Raw genomic sequence first — 17,177 nt, forward strand, 5'->3', positions numbered from 1 at the left:
TTTTCAGTTGCAATGCTCTAATCAATTTTGAAATGCAAAAACAGAACCTTTATGTTTGATTTCGATCTGTTGTTATTAGTGTGCTGCTTTGAAGTATTTAATCCAATGATGAACTCTTTAACAAAATTGGTTTCCAACCAAGGTGTTTTTTGTAGGTCATGGCCATTGGCAAAGCTTACATTATGATCATTTTAGCAAGCACTATTTTTTTTTTTTTATCATGAAAAAAGGGGATCTGAGGTGTCATCACGCCCCCTGTGGGCCCTAACTCCGGGATAACCGGTTACCAGCTAGGAATTAACCCCCACCATGTGGGGGACCCACCACCAGGGCACTGTGTGGAGCTCACCTACGCGCCGCAAGCCGCCGAGGGTTCGAACCGAAGTACAGAGGGGGGTCTCCGAAGAGTACACTAATTAGTGTACACACTAATATATTAACAGATGATGTGACATAATTTTAAAAATTTTGGATATTTATAATTTGTATAATAAATAGGGTTATTAATAATATCATAACACTAGTTGGTACACCAGTATGTACACTAATTGGTACATGTAGCATTATTGATAAATTTTATATGGGAAAATATTGATCTATTTAGTTTTAATAGTTTTCTTATGAATCGGTTAGTCTTTTTTATTTTGAAAAATTGTATTTATTTGATTTGAGCTTAAGTTAACACCCTTTTGTGATTTATTTTTTCAATTTTGTGATTTGTTTTTAGGATAAGAATGGAAATATAAGGTATGGAAGATTCTTTTTAGAGAGATTGGTAGCGGAAGCGTTGGTTGTCTGAGTGTGTGAAAATCTATATTTCTATTAATGTGATTTCTAGTATTACATTGCAGTGTTACATTAGAGTATTACGTTTAAAAAAAATACACTAAAATTTTTTTTGTATATTACATTAATTGAAGTGTAATATTTGGAAAAAAATACATTAAGAATTTCTTTTGAAATGTGACATTATTATGTTTAAAAAAAATATACTAAGGAATTTTTAGTATGTTACATTGGAGTGTTACATATAGAAAAAGTACATTAAGGAGTTTTTGTGTGTTACATTAATTGGAGTGTTATGTTTAAAAAATATATACTAAGGAATTTTTTTAGAATGTTATTTGTTACGTTTAAAAAAGATGCACTAAGGAGATTTTTATTGTACTACATTAGAGTGTTATATTTTTGAAGTGTTACATTAGAGTTACGTTTAGAAAAAATACATTAAAAAGTTTTTTTTAAATGTTATGTTTAATAATGTTTAATATTATGAGAAAATTCATATTTTTTTCTCAACACATAACACGCTCATTTACACTAGAATGAGACCTTTAGGTCCATGAGAAAAAAGAAAAAATCAAATAATTCATAAGATCACTATTTAAAATTTATTGATACTTCACCAATAAAAGAACACCCAATAATTTACCACCGTTAAAAAATATCCAATAATTTATTTGGTAAAATATTTGAAATAAGAGAAATTATTAGATACCCTTCAAATATTTGAAATAGGGGAAGTAAATTCCATTCAGGATTCATCATGGTAAGGGAAGGGAATATGGTTATTCCATAAGTAAGCTAAGAAACAATCATTCCAATCTGCCTTGAATCAAATATTTTGGCATTTCTTTGGCAATAACTTATGCCTTCTTTTCAGTGGGGAGATAATACAATTAGGAATTTAATTTTTTGAAAAATGAAAGTATTCTGGTAGAATAAAAAATACTAAATATAACGGTGGCACTAAACAATAAAAAGTCATAAATAAATTTAATAAATTATATCTGTCTTTCATTACATTAATAATGTTGTGATCCTTACTACAGATAAAAAAATAATAGTAATTAGAAAGTGATACCTTCACATAGAATTACCATTAAATTTAATAATATTAATAGCATCCTCACTTGAAAATTGGATTTCGATTAAGCAAAATTCAATAGTTTTAAATAAAGGTATAAATATTAGAATTGGCGATACAATCATCATATCAATTGATATATTAATAAATAAGATAAATGATAAATACACTTTTTAAATTTTGTTTAAAATACGAATTATTTTTTATAGTTTAAAAAATTACAAATGATCTATTGTCAAAAATTTTTATTTAACAGAATTAATTATAAAAATAAAAAAAAATTAACTGTTCTTCTATAAAATAATAAAATTATCAAAATTATTAATTAAAATAAATTTCTGACATTATTAAAAAAACTATAAAATTGATTTGATAATTTGTTAATAAAAAAAAATATTTGTTATGAAATTAGAAATTTTAAAAGATATGATATAATTTCTAAAACCACTGAATATAAATTATATTTTAAACAAATCTTAAGAGGTATATTTGTATTTTATCCCAATAAATGTTAGTAATATCGGAAGCCTAGAATCTTAGGTGTTGTTTGAAAATCAATCAAAAAAATTATTTTAAAAAGTCAACTTATTGTCTCTATTTTTTTTGTACAAATAATTATAAATAAATGATAAATATTAATAATTAAAAATTAAAATTATACAACTTTCCATAAACTTATTACCCCTACTAAAATTGAGCATACCCAAATGATTACCTAAAGAGTGATGTTATTAGCACCTATTAAAATCTTTTAGACCCCCTATTTCTTTGGACCTCAACCTTAAACCTTAAATTTTAATCAGTGTGTTTTGTTTGAATTTTTTTAATTAAGTTCTTTGAAAATTGAATTTTTTGATTTTCGTATTTTTTTTTTTAGTGAATATTTTTAAAATTTAAAACATTTTTTTTTACTTTTTTAGATGCACGTTACTTGGATGTATCTAAAAAGTAAAAAATTTGTGAAAAAATATTTTTTAAAATTAATAAATACATAAAAATACAAAAAAAATGTACTGAATTCTAATATTTTTTGTATTTTGGTATTTAGTGAATTTTTAAAAGGTTTTTTTCAAATTTTTTTTACTTTTTAGGTATATGTATGTTAGGTATGTTTAAAAATTAAAAAAAAAATTGCTCAAAATATTAAAAAAATTTAGTAAAAACAAAAAAAATATGAAAAATAAAAAAATAAAATTTTTTGAAAAATGATAACCAAGCATAGTGAATAATATTTTTTTGGACACCCCACTTATTACCAAATCTACCCATATTCATAATATTTTCACAATGAAATGCACACCCACCTAATTTTTCATCCCTCTCCTTCCCTGACTCACTCAATCTTCAGAGTTTGGAGCTTTGGTCTAGTATAGAATTATTGGACCCCAACCCTCCATCACCCTCGTTGCTGTCTTGGCCGTCAACGGAGCATTCCGACGACTCTCATCTTTTCTGAACACTCTCCGTATCGCCGAATCAGTAACCTCTCTCATCCTCTCATCATCATCTTCTTCGTTGCTTTTTGTATCTTCGTCATCGCTGAGATCGATCGAAGATACTTCAATTTCTACGGGATTTGTATAACCGTTTGCAAGATGAGGAAAAACAGAATCATCGTCTGAATCACCATCAGAATCATCGTCTGAGTCGCCATCAGAATTCTGAATGTAGCCCAAAACAATTTGTTCACCACTGTGTAGCCGAAAAAATGTATTTTGTTCAGAACTATTTTGTCGAACAATAATGATCCTGTCAGCACTGCATGTCCGAACAAAATTTGTTCATCACTGTGTAACTTGAATTCATTCCAATTCACAATTTAAAATAACATGAATTAAATCCATTCAAAATACATAACTTAAATCCATTCTAATTTACTCTTTTACATTCTAAGTTAGTTTAACAAAGAAAATTACATAACTGACTATCTGCATTAATGTTCGGAACCTATGTATTGAACGAAAGGATTATGTTCAATACTGTATTACCGAACATAATTTTAACAGTCAGCAAATCAGTACCGAACAGCTCGAACGAAACAAGAACAACCGAAAACGACCGAGAATGTTAATGCAAGACAGATAAACTTATAAGATGATGAAGTATACGTTATACTTGAAGCAAAACTTTCAAGTTCAATAGCGTTGGTGATGGTAATGAATATGACACATTCAAGATTTAAGATGATTATGAAAAATAATAGATTTAGGGTTTATGTTAGTTGGTTATGAAAAGTAATAGATTTAGGATTTATAAACATAGAATACGTATAGTTGGAGTTGGAGTTGGAGGTGGGGATGGGGGTCCAATATTATAGAGTATTAATTTTTATTGATAGGTGAGTATTCCATTTAATAATGTCTTTTAATATAATTTTACTTTAAGGTATAATTGTAATAAAACAAAATTATAAAATGGAGGGTTCAAAAAATTTTTACGATGCAACACTCTACCTATAAATGCAACGAAAATTTTGACACGTCCAGTGGGACTCAAACCCACAATCGCCTGATTAGAAGTCAGACGCCTTATCCATTAGGCCATGGGCGCCCCCCTTCTGAATTTTCTTTTTACACTTATAATATATATAATATAAAATTCTAATATACACCCCTTTCAAAAAAAAATGTGCCATATACCCTCCTAATTATATTATTTTCTTCTTTAGTTACGACTCATAAGTTATTTAGTTATGCCTAATGTTATATTTAATCATGATATTTTTTTTTAGCTATGATTCAGAAAATTTAAATTATGTCATTCTTCTTTTTAGTTATAAAATGCATATGATGCACACTCTTTAAAAGGTGTGCACCATAGTGTTTCCCATATTTCTATAAATTTTTTTTCATTAAGATATTATTAAATTGCGTGTGCACCATAGTGTTTCCCATATTTTTATAGTTTTTTTTTCATTAAGATATTATTAAATTACTATTGAATCTCCTAAGATTTCAATTCATATAACACTTAATCCCATTTTCATTAATAATTTTTTAATTATATAGATGAAAAAGATGATATTATCATCTCTTTTTCATGTTATTTCCTTTTCTTCAGTAAAAGAAATTAGTATAATTATATTAAAATTGTTACTACAATTTTTTCAAATCTCATAAAAGGTCAATATAATCTACCCTAAAGATATTGAGCCTTTGTTTGAGAAGTGGATTGGCTTTTTGACTTTTTGACTTTTTTTGTGAGAGATGAGTGTAATGATTATGGGTTGAATGTGATATTTTGTTTGTTGTGGCTAAAATAGCCTATTTTGTCTTTTGTGACTATTTTAACCCCAACCTTGCTTGCCAAACAGACCCTGATTATGCCATTCGTGGTATAGGTTTTATTGTGACTTTCCACCATAGAAGCTTTCTCATTCAGCAATTGACTAAATTTATAAGCCAGAAATTTCATTGTATATGAATACTTAACACTCTTTAACATAGTATTAGTCAATAATATTTTAAAATTATATAAGTTTGGCTTCTAATTTTTTTTTTTTTTTTTTTGTTATGATATTAATACCTAGCTTCACCCCCCATTCCCTAGATTTATTATTTTTAATTTTTTTAAATATTAGTAGAATAATTATAGACCGTAGCACTTCTGTTCATGAGATTAAAATCTTATGTCCGTCCTACTTTACAATAAAACACCGAAAACACCCAATCAGTTGGCCCTTCTATCTTGTATCATCATCACCAATAGAACAATTAAACACCCAATCAGTTGACCCTTCTATCTTGTGTCATCATCATCACCAATAGAACAATTAAAATCTGGTGTCCGTTCTACTGAACAATGAACACTGAAAACGCCCAATCAGTTGACCCTTTTATCTTGTATCATCATCACCAATGGAACAATTAAACACTGAAAACACCCAATCAGTTGACCCTTTTATCTTGTATCATCACCAATAGATGCTCATAAGCAATAAACCAGGTCGTATGGTCCAGGAATTTTAATTTTATATAACAAGTACTTCACATGAAATGACAACATATTCTTTTCTATTCACTAATTAACATGTGGTAAAAGTAAGACCTGAGTCGTCAATTTGTGCTCAACCCGATATAAGCTCACAAATTTACAGCAAGTTTTCATGTGTTCTTCACAAGATTTGAGAAGAGCCCACGATTCAAAATTGGATCGGATCAAATATGAATTCATTTCAAACATGCCAGCTGGGCAAAATATTTGATACTCGCATAAGGGTACTAGCAAAAGTTAAAGAAAATAGAGAGTTTACTTTGTTGTCAAGAATCTAGTAAAATACAAGTGGCACAAAAGTTTCAAAATTCAGTCCCATAGGTGCCGTGACTGCTGTAAAATATCAAGAGAGAACTTTCCGCAAGTAGGAGAGACCTGTCAAAATACGAGCGTTAAACCATCCACAGAGTAATATTAACTTCAATAATCAGGCTCAAGTCCCTCGATAGTCTCATCAATTTTCAAACACCACCAAGTTTCATGCCATCACGGACCCGAACATAAATCCCAAACCAACACAAATTTTTATAAGAAAGATTTGGGTATAATATTAAGCAAATTCCAAATTACACTTGGGCAGATCAAAGCTACCCTTAAAATGTAACTAAGAAAAATGAAAATCCCACAGCTTAAACCAGAAGCATGTTCATCAATGCAACGCCAAAAAATTAAAATAAAATAAAGCCTAAAGCATACATAGATGCAGGAACAAAAAAGGGAACCACAGGCAAAATTTCCACGACTTAAACAAAAAGGAATTGCCCAGTGTACATTTATACTATGTGAAAATTATAAGAAGAGTCTGAAACCTCCAGATTTGAACCTCGTAAGAGGGATGGCAGCAAAGTCCCATTACCAATTCCAAAACTTGGGAAAGAATGGCTCATAATGAGGAAAACTGAAGTGTTCTAATCTTCGAGCTCAATAATCTTGATAACAGATGAATCCCCAACTTTCTGGCAAATGACAACTCGGTCATGTGACTTAATGACTCCTGAGGCCTTCCCATGATCAAGTGCAACCTTCAAAATCGACTCATTTGTCGCACTTGTAGACTCAGCCTACAAAGTCAAGTAGGTAACCACAAAATTTTTGAAATCTAGTCGAGTAAAATTAAGTACATGGAACATTTATTATTTGTTCATCAAAGGTTCACTACATTTTGACATTCTTAAATCAGCTAGGAGCATAGAACCCAGAGACTATGAAGCACAGATACTTCTAAAAGAGAGTTGTATTTGTATTGTACCCGTATTGAATACTGATACTCCTCAGATAACACTTCCTAAACGTATAGCATACTTGATTTTGATTTTGAGAAATATCAAATACATTTTGGACACACTAGGTCACATATCCAAACTACTATGAAATTAGAATTGTAATAATTTTTGCATAGTATTATAATATAACTGTTAGAATAAATACAACAATAGTTTTTCAATATTTTCTTATTTCTTACCAAAGAAGAAAATAGTAAGACTAAAGTAGTACTCTACTTTTTCAAATTTTTTGAAATTAATGTATCCACAGGCGGAGGAAAAAAAAATGGGTCTTAAACTAGTATCTTATTCCTATAAAATCGTTTCTCACGAATATATTAACTATTATAATTTTTTGCAACATGTCCTGCCCACACCCATTTCTTTATTTATTTATTTTTTGTCGTGTATTGCTGTATCCATTTCTTTATTTATTTATTTTTTGTCGTGTATTGCTGTATCCGTAAGGGTACCGTATCATATTTGTATCCTGTATCTGCATCTCCATGCTTCAAAGCCCACAAAATATGCTTAAATATTACACCATAAAACTATTGTATGTGGGCATGAATCCATCACCCAGCAGCAGCATAAACCACAAATTCATATGTAAAACAAGAACTTACAGGATGTCGAGGATCGGCAAGCATGGGGAAAAGACCTCTGACTATAAGCGACTGCCTCGCCTAACCATTTAGAGAAAAGGGGGAAATAATGGGAAAAGAGCACAGATTCATCAGCTTGAACGTTAACTAGTTGGTAGAAAAGGAAGAGGTAATATAAAGAAGAATAAGAAAAAGAAATTATGCAGAAAACAAGAAACAAATAGATCCTAATTCCTGCAGAAGACGAGCTATAATTAAATCAGAGCCGAGCATATACCTCAAATGCACCACTAAAACTCCACTTTAGTTGATTTGTTTTGAGACGAGGAATGACTACTGATAGAACCGGCATTGTTGGCCTATACTTCGCAATTAATCTGCATGTATTTGGAATCTAATAAGTCTTGTGGACATGATTGAACATAGAGAAGTTGCATATATGGATTAATAAAACCAGATTAACAAATAATTTGATGGTAACCACATATACTAATTTATACAATCATTTATAGAAACTAATGCATAGATATACTAATACCTTGCAGCCCTTCCAGATGAAGTGAAGCAAATGATAACTGATGCCTTCACCTTAATGGCAGCTCTTACCTAAACAATAACTGTGTATTAGCCTATGAAAAACCCCATTTTGCACTAAGCAAGCTAAATCCAAAAGAAACTAATGCATAGTCAGAATCATCAGGGGAGATGGGGAAAAAAAAAAAAGAATGAAGTACAACAGGAACATCTGAAAGAAAGTACCGCAGAAGAAGCAATGGATTCCAAGTGGCTCATTGGTTCTCCAACATATTTGACAGTCTTCTTAAAATACAGGTCTTGATTGAAAACCTTCTCTGCCTGCAAGGCAATATGAACTCAAGTAAGCACCAAACAGAATTATATGGAACAATCTGAAGCAAACACCAAGGATTAGGTTGTACTTCAGTGAAATCTCAAGAGTCAGAGCATTAATTATATGTACTTCAACCATTTGCCAACACAGCAATCAGATTTGTACCAAAAATGATGAACAAAATGAAAAATTATTCAGACACTATATTCTCTTCTTATAATGCATGAATTATTGAAATCTTTTGTTCACAGCATTTATAGTATAATTATTAAAAACAAAGACGCATAAAAACACTGAACCAAAATAATCAGAATGATATTTTTTGTTAACAAAAAGTTGATAGCAGTAAACACAACTACATAAAACAAGGATTCCATTCACTTAGTAATATTATTTCAAGTTGTAACTACTTTTTTTACAAAAATATATATATATACATCTCACCTTATCATATAAATTGATGTCATACGACAAAAGGACAAAGATAAAGAAAACTGTGATGCTCATCATGCAGTTGACGAATATATTCCCAAATGCTAAGAGAAGGGAAAGTAGAAAAAAGAAGTAACAGACTTCTTGGAGTTCCCCATTGTTGCCAATATTGATTAAATGCTCTCTTGAGCAAAAGCTTCAGAAACTAGACATAATAGTCGCCACATCTAATTTACAACAAGCAAACAAACAATTCCCAATACTTAGAAATATGTCTGGGGGTTAAACATCAATTGCCTCACCAAACTAAAATCATTAGCATCTGACAGAATGAATAGGGGTAAAACCATACCCACATCAAGAACAAAAAAGAGTAAATTGGTAATTAAACAACATAAACACAACAGGCCCACCTAAGACAGAAAGGCAAGTGCTTTCCAATTTAAAAAATTTTGCAGTGAACAAATTAAGAGACCAAAATAAACTGTTAATCCAGGTTGCACAGATCAGTGGCTAGCAGTTAACAACAAAGTTCTTCAAGCAACAGAATTTTATTCAGAAATGTTGTGATGTATTACCTCAGCACAAATTTTTTTAACAATAGATATTGTCTCAATAGGGTACAATCCACGCAAAGTCTCAGCACCAAGAAGAATTGCATCACTTCCTGCATTAAGGATCAGATAAGAAAGAAAACTAAGGTTCCAAATTTTTCATATCATACTCATCAAAAATATCAAACAAACTTTTAAGGGAAAAAAAAAAAAGATTAAAAAGAATCCCAAACCAACAATTATATTGCATACTACACAATATAATACGCAAAACCAATGGTGTTAAGAAGGATCTCAGGCCTCGTTTGGAAACAGGCTAATTTAGTAACTTTTTAGCTATTTGGCTAAAAAGGTAGGTAAAAAAAACTTGTATGTTTGGGATGACTTTTTGGCTAATTACGAAAAGATGTGCAAAAAGTAGAGAGAAAAGAGAATCTTTGACTTTTTGGTATGGGTTGTTGGCTTTTTGGCTAATTTAGTAACTTTTTGGCTAATTGGCTAAAATAGCCTCTTGCCAAACGAGGCCTCAATGAACAGATAAAGCACCAAATTGTTTGTACAAAAAAGTAACTCACCATCCAGTACAGCATTCGCAACATCAGTAGCTTCTGCACGAGTTGGTCTAAGATTGCCAGTCATACTATCTACAACACGAGTTACCACTGCAGGTTTTCCAGCCATGTTGCACTTGTAAACAGCAGCCTTTTGAAATAAGAACACCTGCAAATTGCATAAAGGTATGGACCATATGGCCAGCAGCAAGTTTTAGATAACAGCATGTATAGACACTTCATCGACAATTAAAAACAAGTACAAACAGAGTCCCCAACTATTAAACATCCAAGACATGGAACATTCTCAATCACGACTTGATATTATAGAATAGACAATAACATCCAATACTGCTCATAAGATGATTAGAAGCAATGATATAGTTGCAATCTTGATGCTACCATATCTATCTATTTAATATAAATGGGGGGAGGAGGGATGGCAACACACAAATAACATTCAGCCCTCCTAATGCCACTACATGTAAGTTGGGCCAGAAGAGCTCACATATTGGGTAGATTAAAAAAGAACAGAAAGGCAATTGCAACTGGAAACATCACTCAAGTGGGACCCACTTTTTCTTGGCTTCTTTCTAGATTCCCTGCCCATCGCTTCATGGGTCTTTGAGCTAGTTAAATTAATACACAAGAATAAACATTTCATGATGATATGACTTTGACTAACTTTTAATTTCTTAAATAACAATTAAATACTAAAAAACTCCTTGGAAAAATTTTCTTTTACCTAATTAACCCACAGAATACCAATTTTATTTTTTTTTTGAATTTTCCATAAGATATAGTAAACATCTCGAGATTCAACAACCATCTAAGTTACAATGTACAAGGTGAAGGACATGGTGTCTTTCCAAAGGAATATCCAGCTATTTTCCTCTTCAGATATAACATAATGAAGAAACTGCAATTGGCATAATACATTTTCCCCCTCAAGGTAACATATTAATCTTACCATCACACTTTAAAAAAGAGCCAAACAAAAACATCAGCTTCTCACACCCTTCACCCGTGAAACCCCTCTCCCATGTCAGAGGGAGAAGATATTTTGAACAGAGTGCAATCAGCCAAACAGAATTGGAAAACAAACTCCAACTTAATCTCAAGAGCTCTAAAAACAAAAACTCAAATACCATGCGATACACCCAACTGCAGTAAGAGTACTCAAGTCATTAACAAATGAGCCAAACAATGCATATCAAGTCTTCACAAGCAGCAAATACAGGTGTTGTAAGCATAAGGCATGCCTTCAACCCTTTGATTGCTGGATGGGATGAATGTTCAGTTCTATGTGGACCAATTTCATACGTTCATAATTGCCCAATTATATACAAGCATCTAGACTATCTAGTCATCTTACATTACCACTCAATTGGCTGTGCAGTAATCAAAAAAATTGTTCAAATTAAAGAACTAACCTTCTCAGGTGGGAGATCTATGCCAAGATTTCCACGAGAAAGGATAATACCATCTGCCTCTTGTAGGATCTCATCAAAGTGGGTCAAACCCTAAAAAGAATCGAAGATTTGTATAATTTTGACATTGCCAGAAAATCTCTGCCAACTTGCATCTAAGAAGCAAGCTCATTCAAGCTACCACTATATCTAAACTCACCTCTACATTCTCAATTTTTGCAAAAATTTGGGTCTGACTAAGATCACCATGCTTGGCTAGGAATTCACGGGCCTACGTTATAGCACAAAGAAGCATGTCATCAGTCACTCAAACAACATAATGTTGGGGAAATTAAAGAAATAGGGGGGGAGGGGGGGGGGAGAGGAAAAATAAAGTCAGTAAATCCTTACTTCACGAACATCTTCTGCATGCCGAGTATATGACAGTGAGAGGAAGTCAATCTTGTTTTTTACACCCCATGTACTAATGACCTGAAATTAACATTAAAATATCACCAAAAGCACTTGATAATAGTCATGGCAGCAAGTGGTATTTGGGGGAAACATAAACTTAGCAAATTTCTTATGCAAATTACATAAATTGGTCACTTTGAATGAATCATGCAGATTCTTAAAAACAAGTCACTGTAATGACCAAAGCTCAGGAGTCATATGAAGCTCAGAAATGCATCAACACTATCAACAGTAACATCGAATGAACCTAACCCATTTTCTTTTAAGATTTTCTATGACTAAGCACATAAATATCGATTAACACATGCTATAGGGCTCCACAACCTTCGCTCTGAATTTATGGTTACTCATGCACTACAATCACTGCATTAGAGCGGAAGCATAAAACATTAATAGGGCTGCCTCCTGATTAATGACAAGCAGTGAGCAACAATATGCACTAGATCCACATAAGCTGGAAAAAATTACACAAAATGTTATAAAAAAATTCCTCATTTATGCATTTCAGCCATTTCCTCTGCATGAAACAGAGAATGCAAACACATGTTTAGACTATAGTCAATAAAAGTTGGACTCACCTCCTTATCCTTTTCAGAGAGGGTAGGCAAATCAATGTGAATTTGTGAGGCATGTAGGGTAAACAATGAGCCAGCCAAAGTTGCAGTATTCTTTATCACACAAACCACGTCTTCTCCATTCACTTCATCTACCTGCTCAACCAAGTTAATTATCAGTCATGTTTGTGTGCAAATTCAGTCAAAACTATCTACTTCTACAACTACATTCACTTCAACTTCCTACTAATTAAGCCAAATAACAGAGTCAATTTAATGCAAAAAATCTGACCAACACCCTAACTCCCCCACACACCAAAAAAAGACATGCAATGCAACACAAACAGACAAATAAAGAAATCTATTGAAATGAGTCAGCCATATGGATAGCCTGTCTCCTACCTCCAACCAAACAGAAGTAGTCTCACTTCCTGTGAACAGATATTGACCAATAAAGATGGTGTCTCCCTTCTTCACTGCCTGCAAAAACCACATCAAAAGGCTGATAAGCATGGAGATTGAACCGAGACGATCATAAGAATTCTACAAGAATGTACTACATTATTATTTCGTAATCAAACATGCTTCCAACGAAGTTGACATAATATTAAAAAGAGACCTACATGCATGGTATCAAATATTCTGAAAAGAATAAAAGTTCACTGCCATACTTGCATTTTTTGAAATCAAAGTAACTACCATTCAACAGAAAGTATTAATTACAAGTCATATTTTTTATAACTAGACAAAAAAAATTAATGTTAGTATTAAAAAAAAAAATAGCTATTGATTATAAACCCAAATTGCACTCCCAAACTTCAACAAAATGCACGTGTAAGAATCTCAACAGATATGAGGCAACAATAGAATATTTATATTTGAATGAGAAAGTTTCAAGAAGCATCCTAATGCATTGCAAACTTCAAACACATACATGCATATGCACAAGATGAAACTATTTGCGAAACAGCCAAGAAATACTAATTCTTAGTGTGTTTTTTTGTAGGTCATAATTGAGTCGAAAATAACTACCAGAAGTTGAAACCAAAAAAAAAAAAAAGTCAAAATAAACCTTTTTCAAACATTTTGAGAACCCAACAACATGCATTTTCTGATTTATTCATGTAATTTCATCAATCAATTTATTAAGCTTCAAAATCTAGGCAAGAAAATTTATTAGCATTAATGACAGGGAGATGCAAATGTTGATACCTTTGCCAGTCCAGAAAAGTTGATAGGCAACACTTCAGGAGAGGCTTCCTGACCATTATGAGGAGTTAGAACAACTTTACCATCCTCCTCAAGTGAAATAGTTTTCTCAATGGTGTTGACAACCTGCAACTCAGGACCCACTGTATCTAGCATAACCTGAAAAACAAAAAATATCCTCAAACTCAAATCTTATTTTGCATACTGCTGTTCCATTTGCTTCTTTTGAAAATAAACGAAGCTACACAAACTTTATTCGAAACAATTATCATTTAGAACAATCCAACTAAAAACTGAAGCCAAGAACCATCAGTTAAGTTGTGTTGCCCAATGCCTAAAGACCAAAAACAGCATTGTACAACATATTCCGATTCAATTTTCTTTTCAGGAATCAAAAAAAAGATCAGTTTCCTCTCTTCTTTTTCTCCCCTCGGTTTTCTCCGCAACCAAATGGGAATCTACACAAAACTAACCATCATAAAAATTGACAAAAAAATATGATGCAAGTGAAATCAGTAAGCAAACAAAAATACAAAAAACAAAATAGAAGCAAAACACAAAACCTCCAGCAAGATGAATCTGAATGCTCATTAAAGCTCCGTTTATTTGGGCAAAAAACTGTTTCCAAAACTATTTTCTGATGTTTGGTATAATAAATACGAAAGTCAACAAAAAAATATTCATGGTCAATAAAAAACAAACATGAAAATATTTTTCAATTTTAAAATGCGAAAAAAGTTTCTCCACACTACCACCGCCACCCCCACACCAACATCTCTACGGCCACCGCCAACCATCACGGCAGCCGCCACCTTCGTCCCACCACCACCAACAAACATAGGAAAAAGTTTTTCGTACAAAATGTTTTCCATGCAAACAAACTGAGCATAAATGATTGTAGATCAAGAATGTAACAAACTTCAATTAATAAAAACCCCATATATATAAACACATACAGCACAAAGCTTATTAGTGGTCTTCACAGCAGCCCTCAAGTTTTCCAAAGTTTCTTGGTGATACTCAGGATCCCCCAACGAAAAGTCGAATCGAGCCACTGAAAACCACACATTCACAAATCATTACTCAAATCCCCCAAACTTCAAAGTAAAATCAAAATCCTGTTCCACACAAAATCAAAGATATCCAACAATTGTAACACATAAATACAAATATTTACAGAGAAAATTTATAATACCAGACATTCCAGCTTTAAGGCAACCAGAGATGACCTCGACAGATCGAGACCTGGAGCCCAAAGTCCCAACGATCTTTGTCATTGCGGGGAAGAAATTCTGTGAAATCAATAAACATCGTACAAGTTCCAAATCAAAGTCACAATCATATATATATATAGATATACATACACAAAGATGTATAGATCGACATTGAAATTGAGAAGAAGAAAAAAATGGAACTTACGGCTCTAGATGGCTCGAGAATGGAGGCCATCCTGATAGGCTCTTCGAGAAGCAAGTGATTGGCATGCATGTTTGCAGATTGAAACTGTGAAACAACAAGGGAACAAAGATTTGGAGAGACAGAGACGGAGACAGAGAGAGAGGGAGAGAGACGATTGTTAGCGTGAATCGACCTAAGGAGGGTTAGGTACTATAAACGAGCTTGGACCACGCGAGAGAGAGAGAGAGAGAGAATATCCTGATGCTTTTTGGTTTCAATTCAACTTTTGAACACCGAACCGGTTTTCGTAAAACCACTTTTCTTTTTTTCCAAGGAAAAGAACATTCACCTTGCTTGGTTAGTTTCTTCAAAAAATAAATAAATAAATAAATAAATAAAATTTACAAATTCTGTGGTTTAAATAGTTTGAAAATGTCTAAATGACGTCGTTTTGACATTTTAAAAATTGTTTTGTACTTAAAACGATATCGTTTTGACATTTTCAGTCCATTTAAGCCACAAAATTTGTGGTCACCAATCATTAGCCTTTCAGAAAATTTTACTTTCTTATTTTTTATATTTTTTTATTTTTATTAAATTTTTTAAATATTTTCAGTAATTTTTTTTACTTTTTGAACATAGCTAACATAAATATACCTAAAAAGTAAAAAAATTATAAAAAAACCTTTTGAAAAATTACTAAATACCAAAAATACAAAAAAAAAATCTAGAATTTAGTATATTTTTATATTTTTTAATTTTTTAAAATATATTTTCATAAATTTTTTATTTTTTAGATACATCTAAGTAAGGTATATCTAAAAAAGTTTAAAAAATATATTTAAAATTTTAAAAATATTCACTAAAAACAAAAAAAAATACGAAAACCAAAAAAATTCAATTTTCAAGAAATTTAATTCAAAAGACTCAAACCAAACACACTCATTACTTTTTTTTCTTTTTTTTAAGTAAAAATGATAATTAGTAACAAGATTTTATTTTCTTATATAAATTTGATTATGATGACAAATTTATAAGAAAATAGAAATTTTAATTATAACTAATTATTTTTATAACTTTTTTTTTGGGGATTTTTATTGATAAGTCCAATTTAGAAGTGTTTTAACCCAAGAAGTCCATGAAGAAATTTTTTAACCCATTTAGTCCCATGTATGTATAGTTTTATTCCATAAAGTCCATTTTCTTGATTTACACTATTTTCTTGGACACTTATGCCCTTATATTTAATTTTGATACCCTTATAAATATTTTTTGAACGATTAGCAATTTAATGATGTGAACATTCATATTTTAAAATTCACATTGGTAGGAATGTAAAATTGGCCCGTGGGCGGCCCGAAACCCGGCCGCGAGCTAGGACGGGCCCGGCCCGTTGACAATGTGAATATTCACATTGACATATTAACATTCACATTAATAGAAGTGTAAAATTGACCCCCGTCCCGTGGCGACGCGAAACCCGCCCGCGACCCATGGCCGGCCCGGGGCGGTCCCGGTCCGACCCGTCGACAATGTGAATATTCACATTGACATGTTAACATTCACATTGATAAGAGCATAAAATTGGGACGCGGCCCATGGGCGGCCAAAAGCCCGCCCGCGGCCCGGGGCGGGCCCGGCCCGGCCCGTTGACAATGTGAATATTCACATTGACATGTTAACATTCACATTGATAGGAGTATAAAATTAGCCCGTGCCTCGTGGCTACCCAAAACCCGCCCACGGCCCGTGGGCGGGCCCGGCCCGGCCTGTTGACAATGTGAATGTTCACATTGACATGTTAACATTCACATTGATAAGTGTATAAAACTAGATAGCAACCCAGGGCGGGCCCGACCCGGCCCGGCCCGGCCCAGCCCGTTGACAATGTGAATATTCACATTGACATGTTAACATTCACATTAATAGGAGTGTAAAATTGGCCCCCGTCCCGGGACAGCGCGAAACTCGCCCGCGGCCCATGGGTAGCCCGGGGCGGGCCCGGTCCGGCCCATTGAC

General features: G+C 32.6%; 1 protein-coding gene across 1 annotated transcript; it reads right to left on the bottom strand.

Moving 5' to 3' along the window:
- Positions 1 to 6,382: 6,382 nt before the first annotated feature.
- On the bottom strand, positions 6,383 to 15,515 carry LOC114314458 (pyruvate kinase 1, cytosolic). The gene is made up of 16 exons (XM_082891737.1): positions 15,180 to 15,515; positions 14,956 to 15,052; positions 14,717 to 14,814; positions 13,764 to 13,919; positions 12,954 to 13,031; positions 12,576 to 12,707; positions 11,935 to 12,015; positions 11,744 to 11,815; positions 11,548 to 11,637; positions 10,139 to 10,283; positions 9,588 to 9,676; positions 8,487 to 8,582; positions 8,266 to 8,333; positions 8,005 to 8,104; positions 7,749 to 7,808; positions 6,383 to 6,921 (listed from the first exon to the last, which is right to left on the bottom strand). The coding sequence occupies exons 1-16, from the start codon at positions 15,246 to 15,248 to the stop codon at positions 6,769 to 6,771; spliced, it is 1,584 nt and encodes a 527-aa protein (XP_082747863.1). The 5' UTR covers positions 15,249 to 15,515; the 3' UTR covers positions 6,383 to 6,768.
- Between the last annotated feature and the right edge of the window lie 1,662 nt (positions 15,516 to 17,177).

This window comes from Camellia sinensis, chromosome 10 (assembly GCF_055761805.1).
Source record: "Camellia sinensis isolate YWXY chromosome 10, ASM5576180v1, whole genome shotgun sequence".
Taxonomy (NCBI): Eukaryota; Viridiplantae; Streptophyta; class Magnoliopsida; order Ericales; family Theaceae; genus Camellia; species Camellia sinensis.

Coding starts and splice junctions, on each gene's coding strand:
- LOC114314458 (XM_082891737.1), bottom strand. CDS start 15,248: ATGCATGCCAATCACTTGCTTCTCGAAGAGCCTATCAGGATGGCCTCC. Junction 9,677..10,138: donor TGCGAATGCTGTACTGGATG/GTGAGTTACTTT, acceptor TCCTTAATGCAG/GAAGTGATGCAATTCTTCTT. Junction 7,809..8,004: donor GTTTTAGTGGTGCATTTGAG/GTATATGCTCGG, acceptor CTAAATGGTTAG/GCGAGGCAGTCGCTTATAGT.